Below are 18,362 nucleotides of genomic sequence, written 5' to 3' on the forward strand. Positions count from 1 at the left end.
TCGCCCGGCTAGTTTTTTGTATTTTTTTAGTAGAGACGGGGTTTCACCATGTTAGCCAGGATGGTCTCGATCTCCTGACCTCGTGATCCGCCCGTCTTGGCCTCCCAAAGTGCTGGGATTACAGGCTTGAGCCAACCCCCCCGGCCATAAATTTCTTATAACTTCTTTCTCATTGATAGTAGAAATATCAATAATTTCTTTTTTTTTTTTTCTTTTTGAGACGGAGTCTTGCTCTGTCGCCCAGGCTGGAGTGCAGTGGCGCCATCTCGGCTCACTGCAAGCTCCGCCTCCCAGGTTCATGCCATTCTCCTTCCTCAGCCTCCCAAGTAGCTGGGACTACAGGTGCCCACCACCACACCCAGCTAATTGTTTGTATTTTTAGTGGAGACGGGGTTTCACCATTCACAGGATGGTCTCGATCTCCTGACCTCAGGATCCGCCCTCCTCGGCCTCCCAAAATGCTGGGATTACAGGCGTGAGCCACCGCACCCGCCCGAAATATCAATAATTTCTGTGATTTACTCTGTATTTCCTATTTTCTTCATGAAATGGAATAATTTAATTGAAAAACATATAAAGTAAAATTATATAGTTCAGTCACTACATAAGAAAAGACAAAAGCTCCAAACATTGTTTTTAACTAGCAAAATAAGTAAAACAATCTTACTTTATATCTGTCAACCTCTGATTGTAATTTCACTGTCATCACTGAATGTTCTTCAACTTTCCTTAACCTGTCATGCCAGTTCATCAAAAATTCCTCAAACAAGTATGTCTTAGTCCTATAAAATACCAAAACACATTGCAAAGTTTACATCCAAAATAAAACAACCAAATTATTAGTCTAAATATTGTTTTTAATCAAACCGAAAAGTGATCCAGTCTTCATTGGCCATTTCCTGAAATCCTTGTTGAAACTCTTCATAGAAGGCCCAAATTTGTGCACAGCTCTCAATATCTTTAGAGATGCTACTTGCCAGGGAGAAATTAGGCTCTTCTAGTCTAAAATGATGGCAATCATCACTATAGAAACAAATATTGGAATATTAAATTTTAAAAACATAAATATTGATACTGTTAAGTACCATTAAGTTATTTAACTCCAATCCTTGTATGTGTGTATATATACACATGTGTATGTTTAATAGACATACAATAAGAAACTACAATAAAGAACATGAGGAAACTACCTATCTAATATGAGAATTTTACTTTACCTACTCATATATGAACTCTATAAATTCATTAATATACATTTTATCCAAAGAAGTCAAAATTGAGTTGGTAATATAGAGAGATTTATATGTACATAATACATATTTCATATATGAAATATTCAAGATTGTGTAAATCTACAGATTAATTTGGGAAAAGAATACTCTTCTCAGTTGAAAGGGCAAGCTTCTAGATATAAGAGATCCTTCATCTAGTCAGTATAATGCCATTTAGTAATTATGGTAATAAAACTGACTCACTCTACTCACTTATGAAAGCATCTGCTTAAATAGAACCTAAAGCAGTGCTCAAATTTAATACTTTATATTATTATAAGCCAACAACTCTTTTTTTCTTCGAAGTCTTTTATTATTATTATGCTAGATTTATTTTTCTCTCAGAGGCATTAAAAGTAATTTTCTGAAAATTGTATATATTTCATTTTAAATAGGGTAAGTTCAAAGAAAGTGACAATTCCAACCCCTGATATAGCTTCTAGGTAAATTTATCTTCTAGGCTTTTCTTGAAATTTGCTTTCTCTTAATATCCTTATGTAACACAACTATGATTCCTAAGACAACAGTTCATGAATGCTTATTACTTGTATTTTAAAAAGTGATGAAGTTTATGAGGAAAGGTATCAAGATAACAGACATAAGAAAATTACTAGCTTGATATATAAATTGTTTTTTCAAAATGAGCAGTACCAATTTTAAAGAAAAAACATACACCAGCTTTTTTCTTGTGACTTCAAGCTCGTCAAACTCAATTTTTTTCTCTTTTATTAACTTTGCACTTTTATGAAGAGTATTATGTTGGCCAGTTTCAATAACATCATCACCAGGCTTTAGTTGGTCCCAACGAGCTTTAAATTTTTCCAGTTCTTGATAATAGATCTGAAGACGTGATTTCACATTTCCTTTCATCACTTCAATCTATAAACCAATAAAGTTTAAATAATTCAATGCAGAGTAAAATCTCATTTTGGGTTCACACTATTTTCTATTTAAAAGTGAAAAAGTATCAATGACCAATGTCAACTTTTCAAAGGATGGTATTTTAATTATTAATTCCAAGTTCAATAAAATAATTCAAAGATATAAATTAGACCATAAATTTATAATAACAAGAGATAACATTCAAATAACATCATTTAAAAATCATTCATGTGATTAACTACACCTAGTACAACTAACGACAAAGGTGAGATAATTTTAAAATGTTTGTTTGATGACTGCTGATTGTTCTACCCAAGTATTAAGGAAGGCTGAATTAAGGAAGGCACTGCCCAGTCTCCCATGCAGCTAAAGACTGGGCCCTAAGGCTAACTTCTGGTCAATAAAATGAGTGCAGTAGATATGTGCAACTTGCAGGTTGTGTCCTTAAAAGACAGATGGTGCCCTTTTCTCTTTCCCTCTCTCCCGACCCTACTAGGTATCAACTGAATGTGGTCGACAGAGCGAGACTCTGTCTCAAAAAAAAAAAAAAAAAAAAAAAAAGAATGTGGTAATAACCCATCCTGGACAATACGCTGGAGATAATAGACAAATATGATTGACAAAACCTGGGACTCGGACAAAGATACAGAGCAGAGGCACCATAGCAGCTTATAGTCTAATGTGAGAGAGAAACATAAGCTACAATTTTTGGGGTCTCCATTAGAGTAGTTAAACTGATATCCTAATAAATTTAGTGATTAAAGAAAACATGAGTTTCAGAAATAAACTTAAGTCATACATAGTAGGTAAGCAATAAATTCATCCATAAGACTACAAATAATGCTACATTTCAAAGACATTGGTTTCTTCTTGGTATGATAGGAAGTAAAGAAAAACCACGTGAAACAATCATCATTTATATAAAGCATTTTACTTTAAAAGTAGTCAGGGAGGTCAATTTCAACAGCCACATTAAATTATTATAAACCTGGGTTATAAAGGAATAAAAGATAAGCAAGAAATCTTAAGTGAGAAAACAGTTCCCATTTTAATAAATAACTAAAAGTTCTAACCTGGTCTTTAATCATAAGTTGGTGACTTTCCATCATTAACTCAAATTTATCCCACTTAGCTTTCAAATTACTAATTGTTTCTAAACCTCCACCAGCCACAGTTCGTAGAAGTCTGTTTTTGTCTTCCGCTTCTTGAAATAAGGGCAAAATCTAAAGGTTAAAAAAAAAGTGAATAACAACCTATTTTATCAAATATCTTACGATTTCATTTATTTTAATTTTCGTTTCATGACTTTATTTTTTAAATTAAGATTTTTGCATTTAAACAATTTGTTAAATTTCTATATATTCTGATTTGGTGGAAAATTCCTGGATATAAACTCTGATGGTTATTTTTTACTATACACAAATTCAACCAAGGCACTCTAACATCAGAGGTTAAAAAAGATAAAGTAGTAATATGAGACTAAATGAAATCCATAAAGATAATACTATAGTTTATCAAAGTAAAGTTCTTATTATAAATGTTCCATTCACAAGAAAATGCAAAGGAGGTTTCTAAAGGAGCTAAAATTAGTGATTATCTAAGAGCATAAGTTAACTAAATTATCCTACTTAATAGAGAAGGGAAGTCATGAAAAAAAGGTACTTAAGAAACAGACAGCTAAAGAAGTGAAATTAAGCTCCTACATTCAGGGTTTTTAACTGAAGTGTCCTAAGTTGTATATAGCTAACAGTTTGTTAAACAGTTTGGGTGTAGGTCAATGGGTGCTAAACTGCTGAAATTGCCTCTAAGGCTTTTAAAACTCTGTAAAACAACAGTATCCGATAATTAATATCTGTACTTTTACTATTCAATAAAGCAATAAAATCCATTTAAACATTTTTAAATATCACTATGCATACATAATAAAACAGACAACAAAGGAAATTCAAAGATAACTCAATTGGGCAGGCCTGGCGGCTCACACCTGTAATCCCAGCACTTTGGGAGGCCGAGGTGAGGGGATTAAGACTAACCTAGGCAACATGGTGAGAACGCACCTCTAAAGAAACATATTTAAAAATTAACTGGGCATGCTGGTGCACATCTGTACTCCTAGCTACTGAGGAAGCTGAAGAGGGAAGACTGCTTGAACCCAGGAGTTTGAGGCTGCAGTGAACTATGATTGGACCACCTCAGGATTTTAAGTTTCTACACGTGAACGGAACTCCAGTTAGCCTGTAAAATATATCACAATAGTTTCCTAGTCTACCTACCTCCAGTCCTACCCCTCAAATCCACATACCAACAAACAGACATACCAAAAGAGAATTATATAATACCTTGCTATATAAAACCCAGCAACAGCTCCCCAATGCCCACAGAATATGAAATTCTAAGGTCTTTGATACGGCTCACACGAATATTCTGCCTAGTTCTTTTATTAGCTCATGCCACTTCCTACCTCTTATAGGTACTTTTATTATCTTTTATTATCTCATGCCACGTACTATCTCTTATAATACCTAATTGCTTGCTGTTCCCGGCAAACATCAATTTCTCCTCTTAGCTTTTGTGACACTACAATCTCTTGTCTTTCCTCCCACTCCATTCATCTCCTTTGCTCCTCCTCCTATGCGTGAAGTCTAAATTTTGCAAAGTTCAAGCCTGGTCTTACACACTGTGTTTGTTATCTACCAGTTGGTCGAAGCCAATCCCCAGGCTTAAATATCATGTATCTAAAGAATACTTCAAAATTTGTATTTGCAGTCGTTACCTTTACTCTAAGTTCCACATTCCTCATTCAATTTCTACCAGACAACTTAATCTCCACCACTTCCAAACTCCAGTTGCTCCTCTAGTCATCCTTATTTCAGGAAACGGCAGCAATACTTTCCCAGTTGCTCAAGCCAAAACCCTAGGAGACATTTTGATTTGTCTTTCTCTAACCACACCCACTCCCATACATCATCAATCTCTCCAATTCTATCTCCACTACTACTACATGATACAAGTTTCCATCATCTCTTGTCTATCATATTGTAATATCCTACTAACTGGCCTGGCCACCACTATTGTCTCCCTCCTATTCATTTTCCACAGAGCAGCTAAAGTCATCACTTCAAAATGTCAGAGACATTCTGTCACTCCCCCACTTAAAGCCCTCTAAAGACTTCCTTATTACACTCAGAATAAAATACAAACTTCTTATGACTGTCTAAAAGTATCTTCGTAATCTGGACTTGCCTCTTTCCAATTGCACCTCATACGATTCATTCTCTTCCTTGAATACTATGCTCTCTTAATAATTAACTTTCTTGATGTTTACATCTCTCTGTTCCTTAAGTATACCAAGCTCCTTCTCTACCTTAAGATCTTTGTGCATGCTATTCATTCTTTTTTGGAATGATCTGTCCCCAAATCTCAGAACGGTTGGCTCTTTCTTATCTGTCAGGTCTCAGCTCAAATGTCATCTCTCTGAGAAGATAGCCCATGATCACCAACCCTAAGTAATATCCCCTAGTTGAGCATACTCATCCTCACTTCTCTCCTCTCTCTCAAAATCTTCTCTTTTGCTCTCTCTCTCTCTCTCACACACACACACACAAACACACACATACACATATACATACACATACACATATGTTCCATGAGAACAGAATATGTTCACAGCTGCATCCCCAACTCCTAGTACACCTAGTATGGTGATCCATACATAACAGTCAAATGCCTCTGCTAACCGCCACAGCTCATAACCATTCCTATTTTAGCTAATTCCTTCTACAAGACAGATACATTATTTTATTCATCTGTAAATCCTCTTTACTACCTTTAAGTCTATCACACAAAAGTCTGTAATTCTTTCCATTGGGGTGATATTTTATTCACCTTGAAAACCTCTTTATAATTTTAAGTCTATCACATGGTGGGGGCACATAAGTTTGTATACTAATTTGAATTATTTCTCTTTCTTGCTCCAAACATAACTAAAATCATCTATGATGTTATAAAACTTTGGCTTGTCTATTCTGGGCTCTAACCTTCTGGATAGTTTTCCATGAATCTTTACCATTCTCCTTTGTATTTAATTATGAGCTCTTCCATTATATATGCATGTGTGTATGTGTACTCCTAGTTTAGCTCTTAACTTCATACTTTTGCAACCTACAGTTATAACTCTAAAGGAAATAGTGTGAATTATTTAAGTTTGCTCTTACTCTAACATGCCACATCATAAAACAGACTGCAAATGTATCTAAAAACAATACTAAGTATTACTGTTACAGTTTCATTACACCAATAGTGCATCAAAGTCTATTTATTTATTTACTTACATATTTATTTTGAGACGGAGTCTTGCTCTGTCATCCAGGCTGGAGGGCAGTGGTGCGATCTCAGCTCACTGCAACCTCCGCCTCCCTGGTTCAAGAGATTCTCTTGCCTCAGCCTCCTGAGTAGCTGGGATTACAGGCACCCACCACCACACCCGGCTAAGTTTCGTATTTTTAATAGATATGGGATTTGACCATGTTGGTCAGGCTGGTCTTGAACTCCTGACCCCGTGATTTGTCTTCCTCGGCCTCCCAAAGTGCTGGGATTACAGGCGTGAGCTACCATGCCCAGCCAAGAGTCTAATCGTGACCTAACCAGTTGAGCCAGATTATTGTGGACCTCCTTATAATGTTGAGATTATATATTTGTAAACAATGACATATAATTACCTAATTTAAACATCTTCCATGCAGTAAAAAGTAATAATAAGGCCAGGTGCAGTGGCTCACACCTGTAATCCCAGCACTTTGGGAGGCCAAGGCAGGCGTATCATGAGGTCTCAGGAGTTCGAGACCAGCCTGGCCAACACAGTGAAACCCCGCCTCTACTAAAAATACAAAAATTAGCCGGGCATGTTGGCATGTGCCTGCAGTCCCAGCTACTCGGGAGGCTGAGGCAAGAGAATCGCTTGAACCTGGGAGGTGGAGGTTGCAGTGAGCCGAGATCGCGCCACTGCCCTCCAGCCTGGGTGACAGAGCAAGACTCTGTCTCAAAATAAATATGTAAGTAAATAAGTAAATAGACTTTTGATGCACTATTAGTGTAATGAAACAGTAACAGCAACACTTAGTATTATTTTTAGATATATTTGCAGTCTGTTTTATGATGTGGCATGTTAGAGTAAGAATAAACTTAAATAATTCACTCTATTACCTTTAGAATTATAACTGTAGGTTGCAACTCAAAAAAAAAAGAAAGTAATAATAATAATATTACTTTGTGATTCTCACCTCTGGCTTCCGTTCTTGTAACTTACTATATCGTAGATTTGCATCACCAATTTCTTCCACAGACTGGGGCATAATTGTTAAGACTTCCATAGCCTCAGTAACGAATGTATCAATTTCATGTAAATGAGCTGAGTGGTAACATTGAAATACAAGAAATGTAATTATTACCATCAAAAATACTAAATTACATAATTTCTAAATCAAGGGGTGGTAGAAGTAATCCGTATATGGAATACAATAAGTTCTAAATTATCATTTGCTTTCATAAAACAAAATTTCAAGATGTGGAATAAGCAAAGAAATTTCTTCCCATGAAAGTTTAGTCGCTTTGCGTTGTTTAAAAATGTTAAGAAAAGCTTGAAATGCACTCATTTTTAGTAAGTTTTACTGAACATATTTCATCTTTTATATAACATACTAAAACATCTCAGTTTAAAGGAAAAGAAGAAACTGTGGTATTTTGAAAATACTTTGTCATTTGAGGAGATAAGCAGAAATACATTACACCAGAATTACCTATCTTTCTCAATTACATATGCAACAATCTGATACTAGCTCAGACTGCAAATAATAAAGATGTCTTCATTTTAGACTTCTTGAAGATTGAATATGGACTTTCCTGCCTTTTTTAAATTAGTTCAGTTTTGGTTTTTAATGATCATTGAAATTCACATTTTATAACTCTCAAAGTACATGCTTCTACATATCAAATTAAGTAAAAATAAAAATTAAAATGTGTCTTTACCCTGTATGGACTTCCTCAAAGAAAGAACAAGCAGATCAAATAACTTCTGGATGAGATCATCGATCACAGTCTTCACAGGGTTGCAGTTAATATTTAAACAATCTACCTTGACAGCACTGAAAAATGTCAATGGACATATTTTGACATAGAAAAGACTAATTAGAGGAAAAGAGTCTCATATAATAACGATTTCGTGTAATACACTTAAAAAGGTATGTCAATAGTAACATAGTGATCTTTAAGCACATTTAGATTAAATTTAGCAAAATGCCTTACACATACTATTTTGAAGTTTTCATTGAACAGTGATTTTGTTATAATACTACAAGTTTAATCATCCAGCATATCAGCTTCAAAAAAAGGTGGTACATTATGAATTACTAAAGTATCAAAAGAATATATTTAAATATTAATGAGTCCCTCTTGTCACAGCATGTAATACACCTATTTAAATATTTATAAAATAAATTTATTATCCTGCAGCCAAAATGCAAACAATAAAAACAAGGCAAAATTAAATATAGATAGAAAGTAAATTTAGACTGTTAAAGTACTAAAACAATAAAATGACGAGACACCATTGTACACTTAACAAACTGAAAAAAACCTTATGAATGGTTACTTTGAATCTTCAATTGTGTGGGCAAACTGAATTCCCAGAACTGTTAGAATATAAAACAACGCAATCTTTGTAAAGAGCAATGTATATGTCAAATAATTTTAAATTGGCATATCCTTTGTCTTAACAACTCTACCTTTAGAATTTATCCTAAGAAAAATTTCAAGGCAGACTCCAAGATTTATACACAAGTATTTTCTTGAAAGCACTAACTATAATAGTGGAAAGTTTGAAACAAGGTAAACATAGAAATGGCAAAATAAATTTTATATATACATATAATTAAAATCACATTTTGACATGCAGATAATAACATTGCAAAATATCAGTGAAATAGTATTCCATAAAAATAGCAGGATAGGCCAGGCGTGGTGGCCTGTAATCCTAGCACTTTGGGAGGCCAAAGCAGACGGATCACCTGAGGTCAGGAGTTCAACACCAGCCTGGCCCACACGGTGAGACCCCTGTCTCTACTAAAAATATAAAAGTTAGTCAGGCATGGTGGTGCACGCCTGTAGTCCCAGCTACTCAGGAGTCTCAGGCAGGAGAATCGCTGGAACCCAGGAGGCAGAGGTTGTAGTAAGCCGAGATCATACCACTGCGCTCCAGCATGGGCAACAGAGCAGGACTCAGTCTCAAAAAAAAAACAAACAAACAGCAGGATATAATATAATCTATATTTTATAAGTGTATGTACTAATATGTCCAAAACATCAAATATTAACAGGAATTGTCTCTGTACTTTACTATATTTAAAACAAGTTATAAAACAAATGTACTATTTTAATAATCAGAAAACAAGGATAAAGTTTTAAACAAGTAATTATTTCCATTGCACCCCAATGCAAATTGTAACATTCTAAGCAAAGAGAAGCTGAACCAGACTCATTCATCTGAGGAAAGTCTCATATTTATCTTCAATTATACAGAGTTAAAACAAATCTGAAAACTTTGGTCAAAAAGATTATTCGGAAAGCTATTTGCCTTTCTTAAAGCATAGAGCCAGGTGAGATCCTTAAGAGGCAAATTATATGTTTTAATTACGTACCATTTTATTTTAAAATATAATTTTCTTTTAAAGTTTTACTTATTTATTCTCAATTACCTACTAGCTGGAGAAGTTTAAACTACAGTTCTTAACAACCAAAAGCTATATATAACAGCCAATTTTCTTGACACACGGAATTATAAAATATCTGAAATCCTGACACATAAAGAGTCATGATTTCCGATATTTGATACATGAAGATACGTGATTTTGGAAAACCTAAAAGATTGTACTATACTGTATTTTGCTAATGAATTAACATAAAGTGATATAATTACAGCAAAGAAGTTTTACTCACTACAGAATGTTGTGGACAAGGCTAACATTCATCTTTCATTTGAAAATATTCACAATATGAAACTGAGATTCTGTTCAGCCATAGATAGCAATGGAAGATGACTCATATATCAAAGATGCATATTCAAAAATTATTTTCTTATGATACTATCTAAAACATATCATAATAATACAGCTTTTCTAATCTTACAGCATATTTCCAAAAAGTACCAATAAAATGTGTGTGTTTGTATGTGCATATGTGTGTATTCACTTAGATGAATACATGTTAATTTGTTAGCAAGAAATGGCAAAATGAAAAACACAATGTGGGATAGGCGTTGTTGTTTCTGTTTTTTGTTTTTGTTTTTTTCTTTTGGTAAGGATCATAAATAGGAAAGCTATCTAAAGTAAGGGACAAAAAAATAGTACAGGTAGCAGTAGAGGTTCCTATGCAGTCAGGTGACAGCATTAAGTTAAAGAAGATGGTCAAGATTGGGATCAAAAGCAAGATCCAATACAGAAGAAAAACCCCATGTGCAAGCACTACAAAAGCACTATCTTTTCCTTACTTTAAACTAATGTTAATGGTACTACCGGTATCCAAATCACCCATGCTCAAACCCTCAAGTCATTTGTCTCTTCCTATTCCTACTCCCTCATCTTCCTCCAATAAATAAGACTTCTTAATTCCTCATACTATTTCCTCCTCCTCATTTTGAGATCCAATAAGGTAATTCAATTAATTATTAAGGCTGATTGTGGTGGTTCATGCCTGTAAGCCCAGCACTTTGGGAGGCCAAGGTGGGCAGATCACCTGAGGTCAAGAGTTGGAGACCAGCCTGGCCAACATAATGAAACCCTGCCTCTACTAAAAATACAAAAAATTAGCTGGGTGTGGTGGCGTGCGCCTATAGTCCCAGCTACTCTGGAGGCTGAGGCAGGGGAATCACTTAAACCCAAGAGGGGGAGGTTGCAGTGAGCAAGTATCATGACACTACACTCCAGCCTGGGTGACACAGCAAGACTCTGTCTCAAATAATAATTATTATTATCATTATTATTACTGGTCTTCTGGAAGACTGACAGACTAGCTGGTCTGCCTCCAGGATCTCTTTATCCCACCATGTATCTATGTTTCCAGATTAAATTTCCTAATGAACAGCTTTGGTACTGACACACTCCTGTTTAGAACTCTTTCAAAGCTAATCATCCCAAAATGAATAAAATCCAAATTCTCTATTTTGTGTACCTTATCTATACCTTTCCAGGATCATCTCCCTCTAGTCCCTAATAAAACATTAACTCTAATACAATTTTCAATTAACCAACTTCATATTTTCAGCACACAATTCCTTTTGCTAAGAGGTTGTTTTTTACCCTCCCATTTTCATTTGCACCTGTCAAAATCCTACTTCAAGTGTTACTATCCTAACAAAGATTTTCCTTGATTTTGCCCCAGACAGAGGGGATATCATCATCCTTTGAATCCCCATACTTTTAATTCAGTCCTAATATGGAATATAGACTATTCCACCTGATATTAATAACAATTAAAAGTAACTCACATTTATTGAAAACATACCCTGTGCCAGTTACTTATATGGAAATTACTCAATCCTCAAAACACTATGAGATTAATAACTATTGTTGCTAATATTTTAAAGCTAAAGAAATTTAGGTTCACAATTTCAATGACTGTCAGTCATGCAGCTGGTAACAGCTACCTAACTCCAGAGCCCACTTACTTAACCCCTATGTGTACTTGAATTAATCATCAAATATATTTGTCTTATTCCACTACCAGAGAATAAGCAATTCATCTCAGGTCCTCTGTCTTCTTCCTCTTTGTACTCCTAAAGCACAAAGTTTTGCATTTTATAAACACTAAGTATTTATCGAAGGAATGAAAACATAAATTAATAAAAGTGATATCCTTTATAGGTGATATATGCATGATTACACAAGGCCTTTCATGGAACTTATTGCTAAGAGTGGTTCTGGTGTTGAGTATTTCAGATCCAAGGAGGCCATATTCTCAAGTATCTGAGTTGCCCCTTAGAGGCTTTTATCCACATTTAGGGCAATATCTAAATGCAGCACTATGTTGTGCATCTTGAAAGGAAGCAGAGCAGTACAAAAGCAGAGTGAAATGTCACTAGCTTTATATTCTCTGGTATGCTCTCACCAGTAGCTTCTAACCAAACTGAGATTGTGCCAATGCATATCAAACATAGCTCCTCATACCAGATCAAGATAAAAGCCTCTTTCTTCAGTCTATTCTACCTAACGGGTCTCAGCCAGCAGAGCTTCTAGAAGGAAAACTTGTTTTATTCTCTGTAATGCCCTACCTAGATGATACTCAAGTGTTATAGCTGAGATCTAGAGGAGGCAAGAAGCTGATCTGACTTCAACACCACTAAGTAGAGAGCTCCCTTACTGTCCATGTCAAAAAATTATTATGGTACGTAAGTAATACATTAACCTCCAATACCTTGGAAGTCGTTCTACTTCTTTCCCTTTTATTTTTAATGCTTTAAAATTTTTCTCCCAATCATGTACAGTAAAAAGATGCTTTTCCACCAGAGCTTCCATATCAACTTGCCCAATTACAATCCATTCCTGTTTAAAGAAAGAAAAATGTATTATTAAAGACACAGAACCAATACGTTAACGTATAATAGAATAGATCCAACTAGTAAAACCAACAAAAAGAGGCAAATATGAGGTATTCAAGTGTCAATTTAAATAATATAATCATTACCACACAGCCTAAAGAATAAACAGAAAAAAAGAAATTTAATACACAAATGCAGTGATCATAAACTTTTTAAAAGAAAATTATATAAACCCTCTGTTTAGATTATCTTCTCAAATTAAATATATACAAAACTTCAAAGGTGGAATCACTTCTGTAAAACCAAGAGTCACTATAGGCTACAAATCTGAAAGTGTCCAGATTCATCCTAGAAATCTAAGACATGGAAGTATTGCAGTGGCAGTTAAGAAACCGGTCAAATTCTCATCATATGTCTAGGATCAATACAAATGAGAAATACAATTAGTTTATACTTAAAGTTATTTGGGATGATATACTTAAACAGAAATAAGCTGTTAAATCACTCTGATTTCAGTAACATTTGAGGGCTTCAGAAGAAGAATTAAAATTGACACAACAGAACCATATCACATTCTAAATTGACACAATTTTTTTCTTTTTTCTTGAGATGGAGTCTTGCTCTGTCACCCAGCCTGGAGTGCAGTGGTGCAATTTAAGCTCACTGAAACCTCCACCTCCCTGGTTTAAGTGATTCTCCTACTTCAGCCTCCAGGGTACTTGGGTTTACAGGTGCCTGCCACCACGCCCAGATAATTTTTATATTTTAATAAAGATGATGTTTCGTCATGTTAGCCAGGCTGGTCTCAAACTCCTGACCTCAAGTGACCCATTAGCCTCGGCCTCCCAAAGTGCTGGGATTACAGGCATGAGCCACCATGCCTAAACCACCAAGTTGACACAACAATTCTAAAAAATAAAAAGCAAAAAAAACAAGTTTCAAAATTGCCACAAAATAATCAAAGAAAAAAAAATTTCCCATAACTTTTTTCTCTTCTGCAGTATCAAGCTAGGTTGTATAAGTATCTACGGATCCAGCTCTCTGGTTTGCCATATTTTAATGTTATGCCACACAAGATAAACTACTAATGTATACATTTAATGTAAATTCAATCAATCAGAAATAATTTTATGATGCAAGGATGGAACATTACATGTTCTATACCTTATGTTGGTGTAAAACAGCTGACAATCTTCTAAACAGATCTTCTGCTTTGCTGAAAATCGTCAAAAATCCACTTGCATTTCTATCAATCATAATAGAAAAAATAGATTCATCTCCTGCCTCACCCACTCCCTTAAACTGATTTGGAATGCCGATGAATCTCTTCATTTCTCTATAATATTTAGCCCGGATTTCTTCAAAAGGGGCATGAATTGTAATCGTCCCTGTCTAAAAGTAAATAAATAACTTTAAAACATAAATTATTCGAAAATTACACATTGAACATTAAATTGAGTTTTAAAAAACATCTTACTTGTAAGTTAAATCTGTATTTATTTCTGGCAAATTCTCATTAAGTGCTTCTAAGCCCATCTGGTACTGATGCTCCAGAGCTTTGTACAGTTGATGATTCCAGTGTTGTTTCCATGCATGCATGTCACTTGCTTGGAATCCCTAATATGTTACATTCACATTTTTAATTTAGAAATTAGGCAGTAGAATGGATTTTTCATTTGATACTTTCATGTCACATAATGCACATTTATAATCACAAAAATAAAACCAACTTATTTCAAATATGTGAAAACAGGTACATCTTTGTCACTCTCTGTATAAGCTTATTTAGAGACACATGAAAATCTAATCTTCATACTTATAAATAGTATTTTAAAAGATCAGCACAATTTAAAAAGCAAGCAAATATCAAATGACTTTTATATTTGGACTTTATTTTATGTATTTTATGATGTAGTACCACAAATACTGGTTTATTTTATGAACTTCTTAGTCCTTTTTCAAAAATTCCCATCAAGTATAGCTCTTCTCTTCCCCTCCCACTTCTTACATAATGTAAATCTACTACATATTTTAAAACATAAGAGATTTAAAATATTAGATTGCTCATAAGAATGTACATACATTTTTGCTTCTATACAACCATAAATATATCAATTCTAGTACTTTTGCTTTTCTTGAAGTTATAAAACTGAAAATATTAAATATATGTAAATGTGTGAGACATCTAACTCATATTCTGCTAAGATTCCATCACCATCTATATGTAGCAGGCTTTGTGCTAGCCACCTTTATATGCATCAACTATTATAACAAAATATGAATAGAACTCAAATTTTACCTCCAAAAAGGAAAAAAAAATCTGAAATAAAATTATTTCAATCATTAGGATTCTACCTAAACTTAACTTTGTTTTTTACGGATGTCACAATCACCTAAAAGAGAACTAGCAAGTGATAGATATTTAAATACCAAGACAAAAATCTACAGATTCTGAATTCAGGAATTTGGCATTCCATAAGACACTATAGGAACTTATTTTATATTTTAAATGTAAATTGATCGTTCATATATGGTCTTTATATATAATTCAGTCAAAAATTATAAATATATTAGGAATTTATTGGCAAGATTTAAAGGTAACTTTTATGAACTTCTCGGCAATTCATATATTGTATTTGCATTCTGAAAAGGTCATATTTCGAAGTATACACACAAAATAAAACATACTCTACCTGCGCTTCTACAGTTGCTAAGCCAGTTCTCAATTCTTGTAATCCATCTTTCCAACGCTGCTGCTGCCGAAGCAGATCAATATTCATAAGAACAACCACCTATGAAAAATTAGAGCATACTAGTCTCAAAATATTGCCGGAAAAATAGTAACTTTTCAGTGGAGAAACCTGACAGATACCACCTTAAACAAGTGATCAAGCTTAACTTGATCTATACAAGACATATCAATACTTGACCAATCTACTGAGAAGGGCAAAACATCACTTCTGTGCCATTCCTGCCAAAATAGGACAGCCCCAATCTAATATGGGAAAACATCATATGAACCCAAATCAAGAGAGATTCTACAAAATAACTGACCAGTACTCATCAAAGTCATGAAAAATAAGGAAAAGACTGAGGAGAGTGAGGCTACAGAGACTCAACAACTAAATGCAGAATTGGATTCTAGATTGTATCCTAGAAAAAAAAAAAAAGAACGTTAGTGGAAAATTGTAAAATTGAAAACAGTCTGTTTCCTGGTTTTGATAACTACTCTGGTTATATAAGTTGTTAACAACAGGGAATTTGGGCAAAGGGGAATTGTGATTTCTCTGTACTATTTTTGCAACTTTAAGTCTCAAATTATTCCAAAATAAGTTTTTAAAAATTGTATCTTAATGACTTTTTAAATAATATCATTCATAGTTTATTCAATTTTATAAACAAAATATACCTTTTCACAAAATGTAGTGTGCCATTTTCTCAGTTTTCTATTTTCAGTAGCAAGCCGTTCAGCAGCATTTTGGAGTTTTTGGATATAGCCTTCTAATTCTTTAGGATTATCCCAAGTAATCTGTGATTTCCCTCCACTTCCTGTTTTTGAATTCTATGGTACAATAAATAACCTTTAGTATGCATATGTATTTCTTTTTTCCAAAAGTTTCAATATTCTATATCAAAAGTTCAATTATCCCCAACTCTGACCTGCAATAAAGAAAGCACATAATAATTTTCCACTTTATAAATGATAAGACAGTCTGGCAAAGATTGAGTAGCCCATTTCTTCCAGCTTCTCCCTTTTACAACTGAAAAGCCCTAGACATAACACAACAAACACGCATAGGGTGACGGAAAGGAAGAATGAAAAAAGCAGACAACCTAGAAACCTCAGGAATTAAGGCACGACAAACCTGGGTTTCCATATTATCTCCTATACATCCAGGACAGGGCACTGGAGAAGCTTCCGGTCGGGAACCACTGACAGGCATAGACTAAAAAAAGCTCCAGGAGAAGCCCATAAAGGGGTAGGAAAACAGCAGCCTAACAACAGAAAATGTTTTTAGCAATACACATCCTACCGCAGTTTAACACCAAAGAGAAAATCACCCCTTTCTACCATTTCAGTGGGACTAAGTAGAAAGTTGATCTTCCATCACCTACTTGGCAAAAGCAGGCAGTGCTCCAATCCCCTTGCCAAGGTAATGTTCATGAGGCTGAACCAAGGAGTTGAGCTCCCACCCCCACTCATAGCAACAGAAAGGTGTGAATCTGCCCTCCACTCCTCGACTCCTCCTCCCTAAAGTCAACAGGGTCCAGAAGGGAGCTGAGCTTAAACCACAGCTCGGAGGCAATAAGGTGCCTCCAAGTTGGTGCCTCACTTTCACAACAAGGTATCAGTAAAGTAAAATGGAGCACTAAACTTCCATTCCACTAATCTGCAATGATTCAGTGTACAAATGCTCCACTTTGATACCGTAGGGCCCAGCAGGAAACTCAACACATGCACACACCCAAGCCTCTCACCAAAGAGACTGCTTTCTAAAATATAAAAATTAAATATTATACAGTGCATCATAATATCCAAAATGACCAGAATATAAGGGAAAATCACCTGTGTTACCAAGAGCTAAAAAAAATCACAACTAGAATGAGAAAACATAACAGATGTGAACTCTGAAATGAATCTGATATAAGAATTATCTGACAAGGATTTTAAGGCAGCCATCATAAAAATGCTTCAACAGGCAATTATAAATTCTCTTGAAACTACTGAAAAACAGAAAATCTCAAGTAAAAAAATAGAATTATAAAAAAAACTAGATGGAATATATAGAACTGAAAAATACAATAACAGAAATGTAAAACTGGCTGGATGGGCTCAATAGCAGTGTGGAGATGTCAGAGGATATAGTCAGTACATTTGAGAACAAATCAATGGAATTTACCTAATTTGAACAACAAAGAGAACATAAAGGGAAAAATGAACAGAGGTTCTGAGAAAAAAAGAGTTAATATGTATATTAGCTTCCAGGGATTTTATATATATACATATACTGCTTTCTAAGCAGTATATGTATATATATATATACATGCTTCCTAAAAGAAGAGAGAAAAACAATACATTCAAAAGACAGTAACTGAAAACCTAACAAATTTGGCAAAAGACATAAACCTACAGATTCAAGAAGCTGAGTAAACTCCAAATAGGATAAACTTTAAAAAGATTCTATGCTTTCCTAGACAATAATTAAACTTCTGAAAACTAAAGACAAAGGTTCTTTGAAAACTTGAAAGGAGCCAAAGAGAAACAATGCATTATTCAGAAAGGAATACAAATTCGAATGACAACAGTTTGTCAGCTGAAATCACAGATGCCAGTAGGAAGTGGAAAATGTTTAAAGTACTAAAAAAAAAAAGTCAAATATGCATTTTATATCTAGTTAAAATATCTTTCAGGAATGGATGAAAAGGAAAACAGGAAAATATTATCAAACAAAGGAAAGATAAGCAAATTTGTCACTAGCACACCTTATCTTAAACCATGGCTAAAGGAAGTTAGTTCTTTAAAGAAAGAAAAAATATCAAAAGGAGCACAGAACTTCAGGAAAAAAAAGAATATTAGGATAAGTAAAAAATATAACTATACAATAAACTATCCTTTTGTCACG

General features: G+C 34.4%; 1 protein-coding gene across 1 annotated transcript in view; it reads right to left on the reverse strand.

Moving 5' to 3' along the window:
• The window catches only part of DYNC2H1 (dynein cytoplasmic 2 heavy chain 1), a 384,617-nt gene that overhangs the window by 344,008 nt on the left and 22,247 nt on the right, over positions 1-18,362 (reverse strand). Inside the window, 12 exon segments of the mRNA XM_017850085.1 lie at positions 668-782; positions 868-1,023; positions 1,945-2,150; positions 3,227-3,376; positions 7,433-7,560; positions 8,178-8,293; positions 12,615-12,742; positions 13,903-14,111; positions 14,114-14,130; positions 14,216-14,355; positions 15,432-15,530; positions 16,148-16,300. Of these exon segments, the coding sequence (XP_017705574.1) occupies positions 668-782; positions 868-1,023; positions 1,945-2,150; positions 3,227-3,376; positions 7,433-7,560; positions 8,178-8,293; positions 12,615-12,742; positions 13,903-14,111; positions 14,114-14,130; positions 14,216-14,355; positions 15,432-15,530; positions 16,148-16,300 (1,617 nt within the window).

This window comes from Rhinopithecus bieti, unplaced genomic scaffold (genome assembly GCF_001698545.2).
Source record: "Rhinopithecus bieti isolate Rb0 unplaced genomic scaffold, ASM169854v2 scaffold_33302, whole genome shotgun sequence".
Classification (NCBI taxonomy): domain Eukaryota; kingdom Metazoa; phylum Chordata; class Mammalia; order Primates; family Cercopithecidae; genus Rhinopithecus; species Rhinopithecus bieti.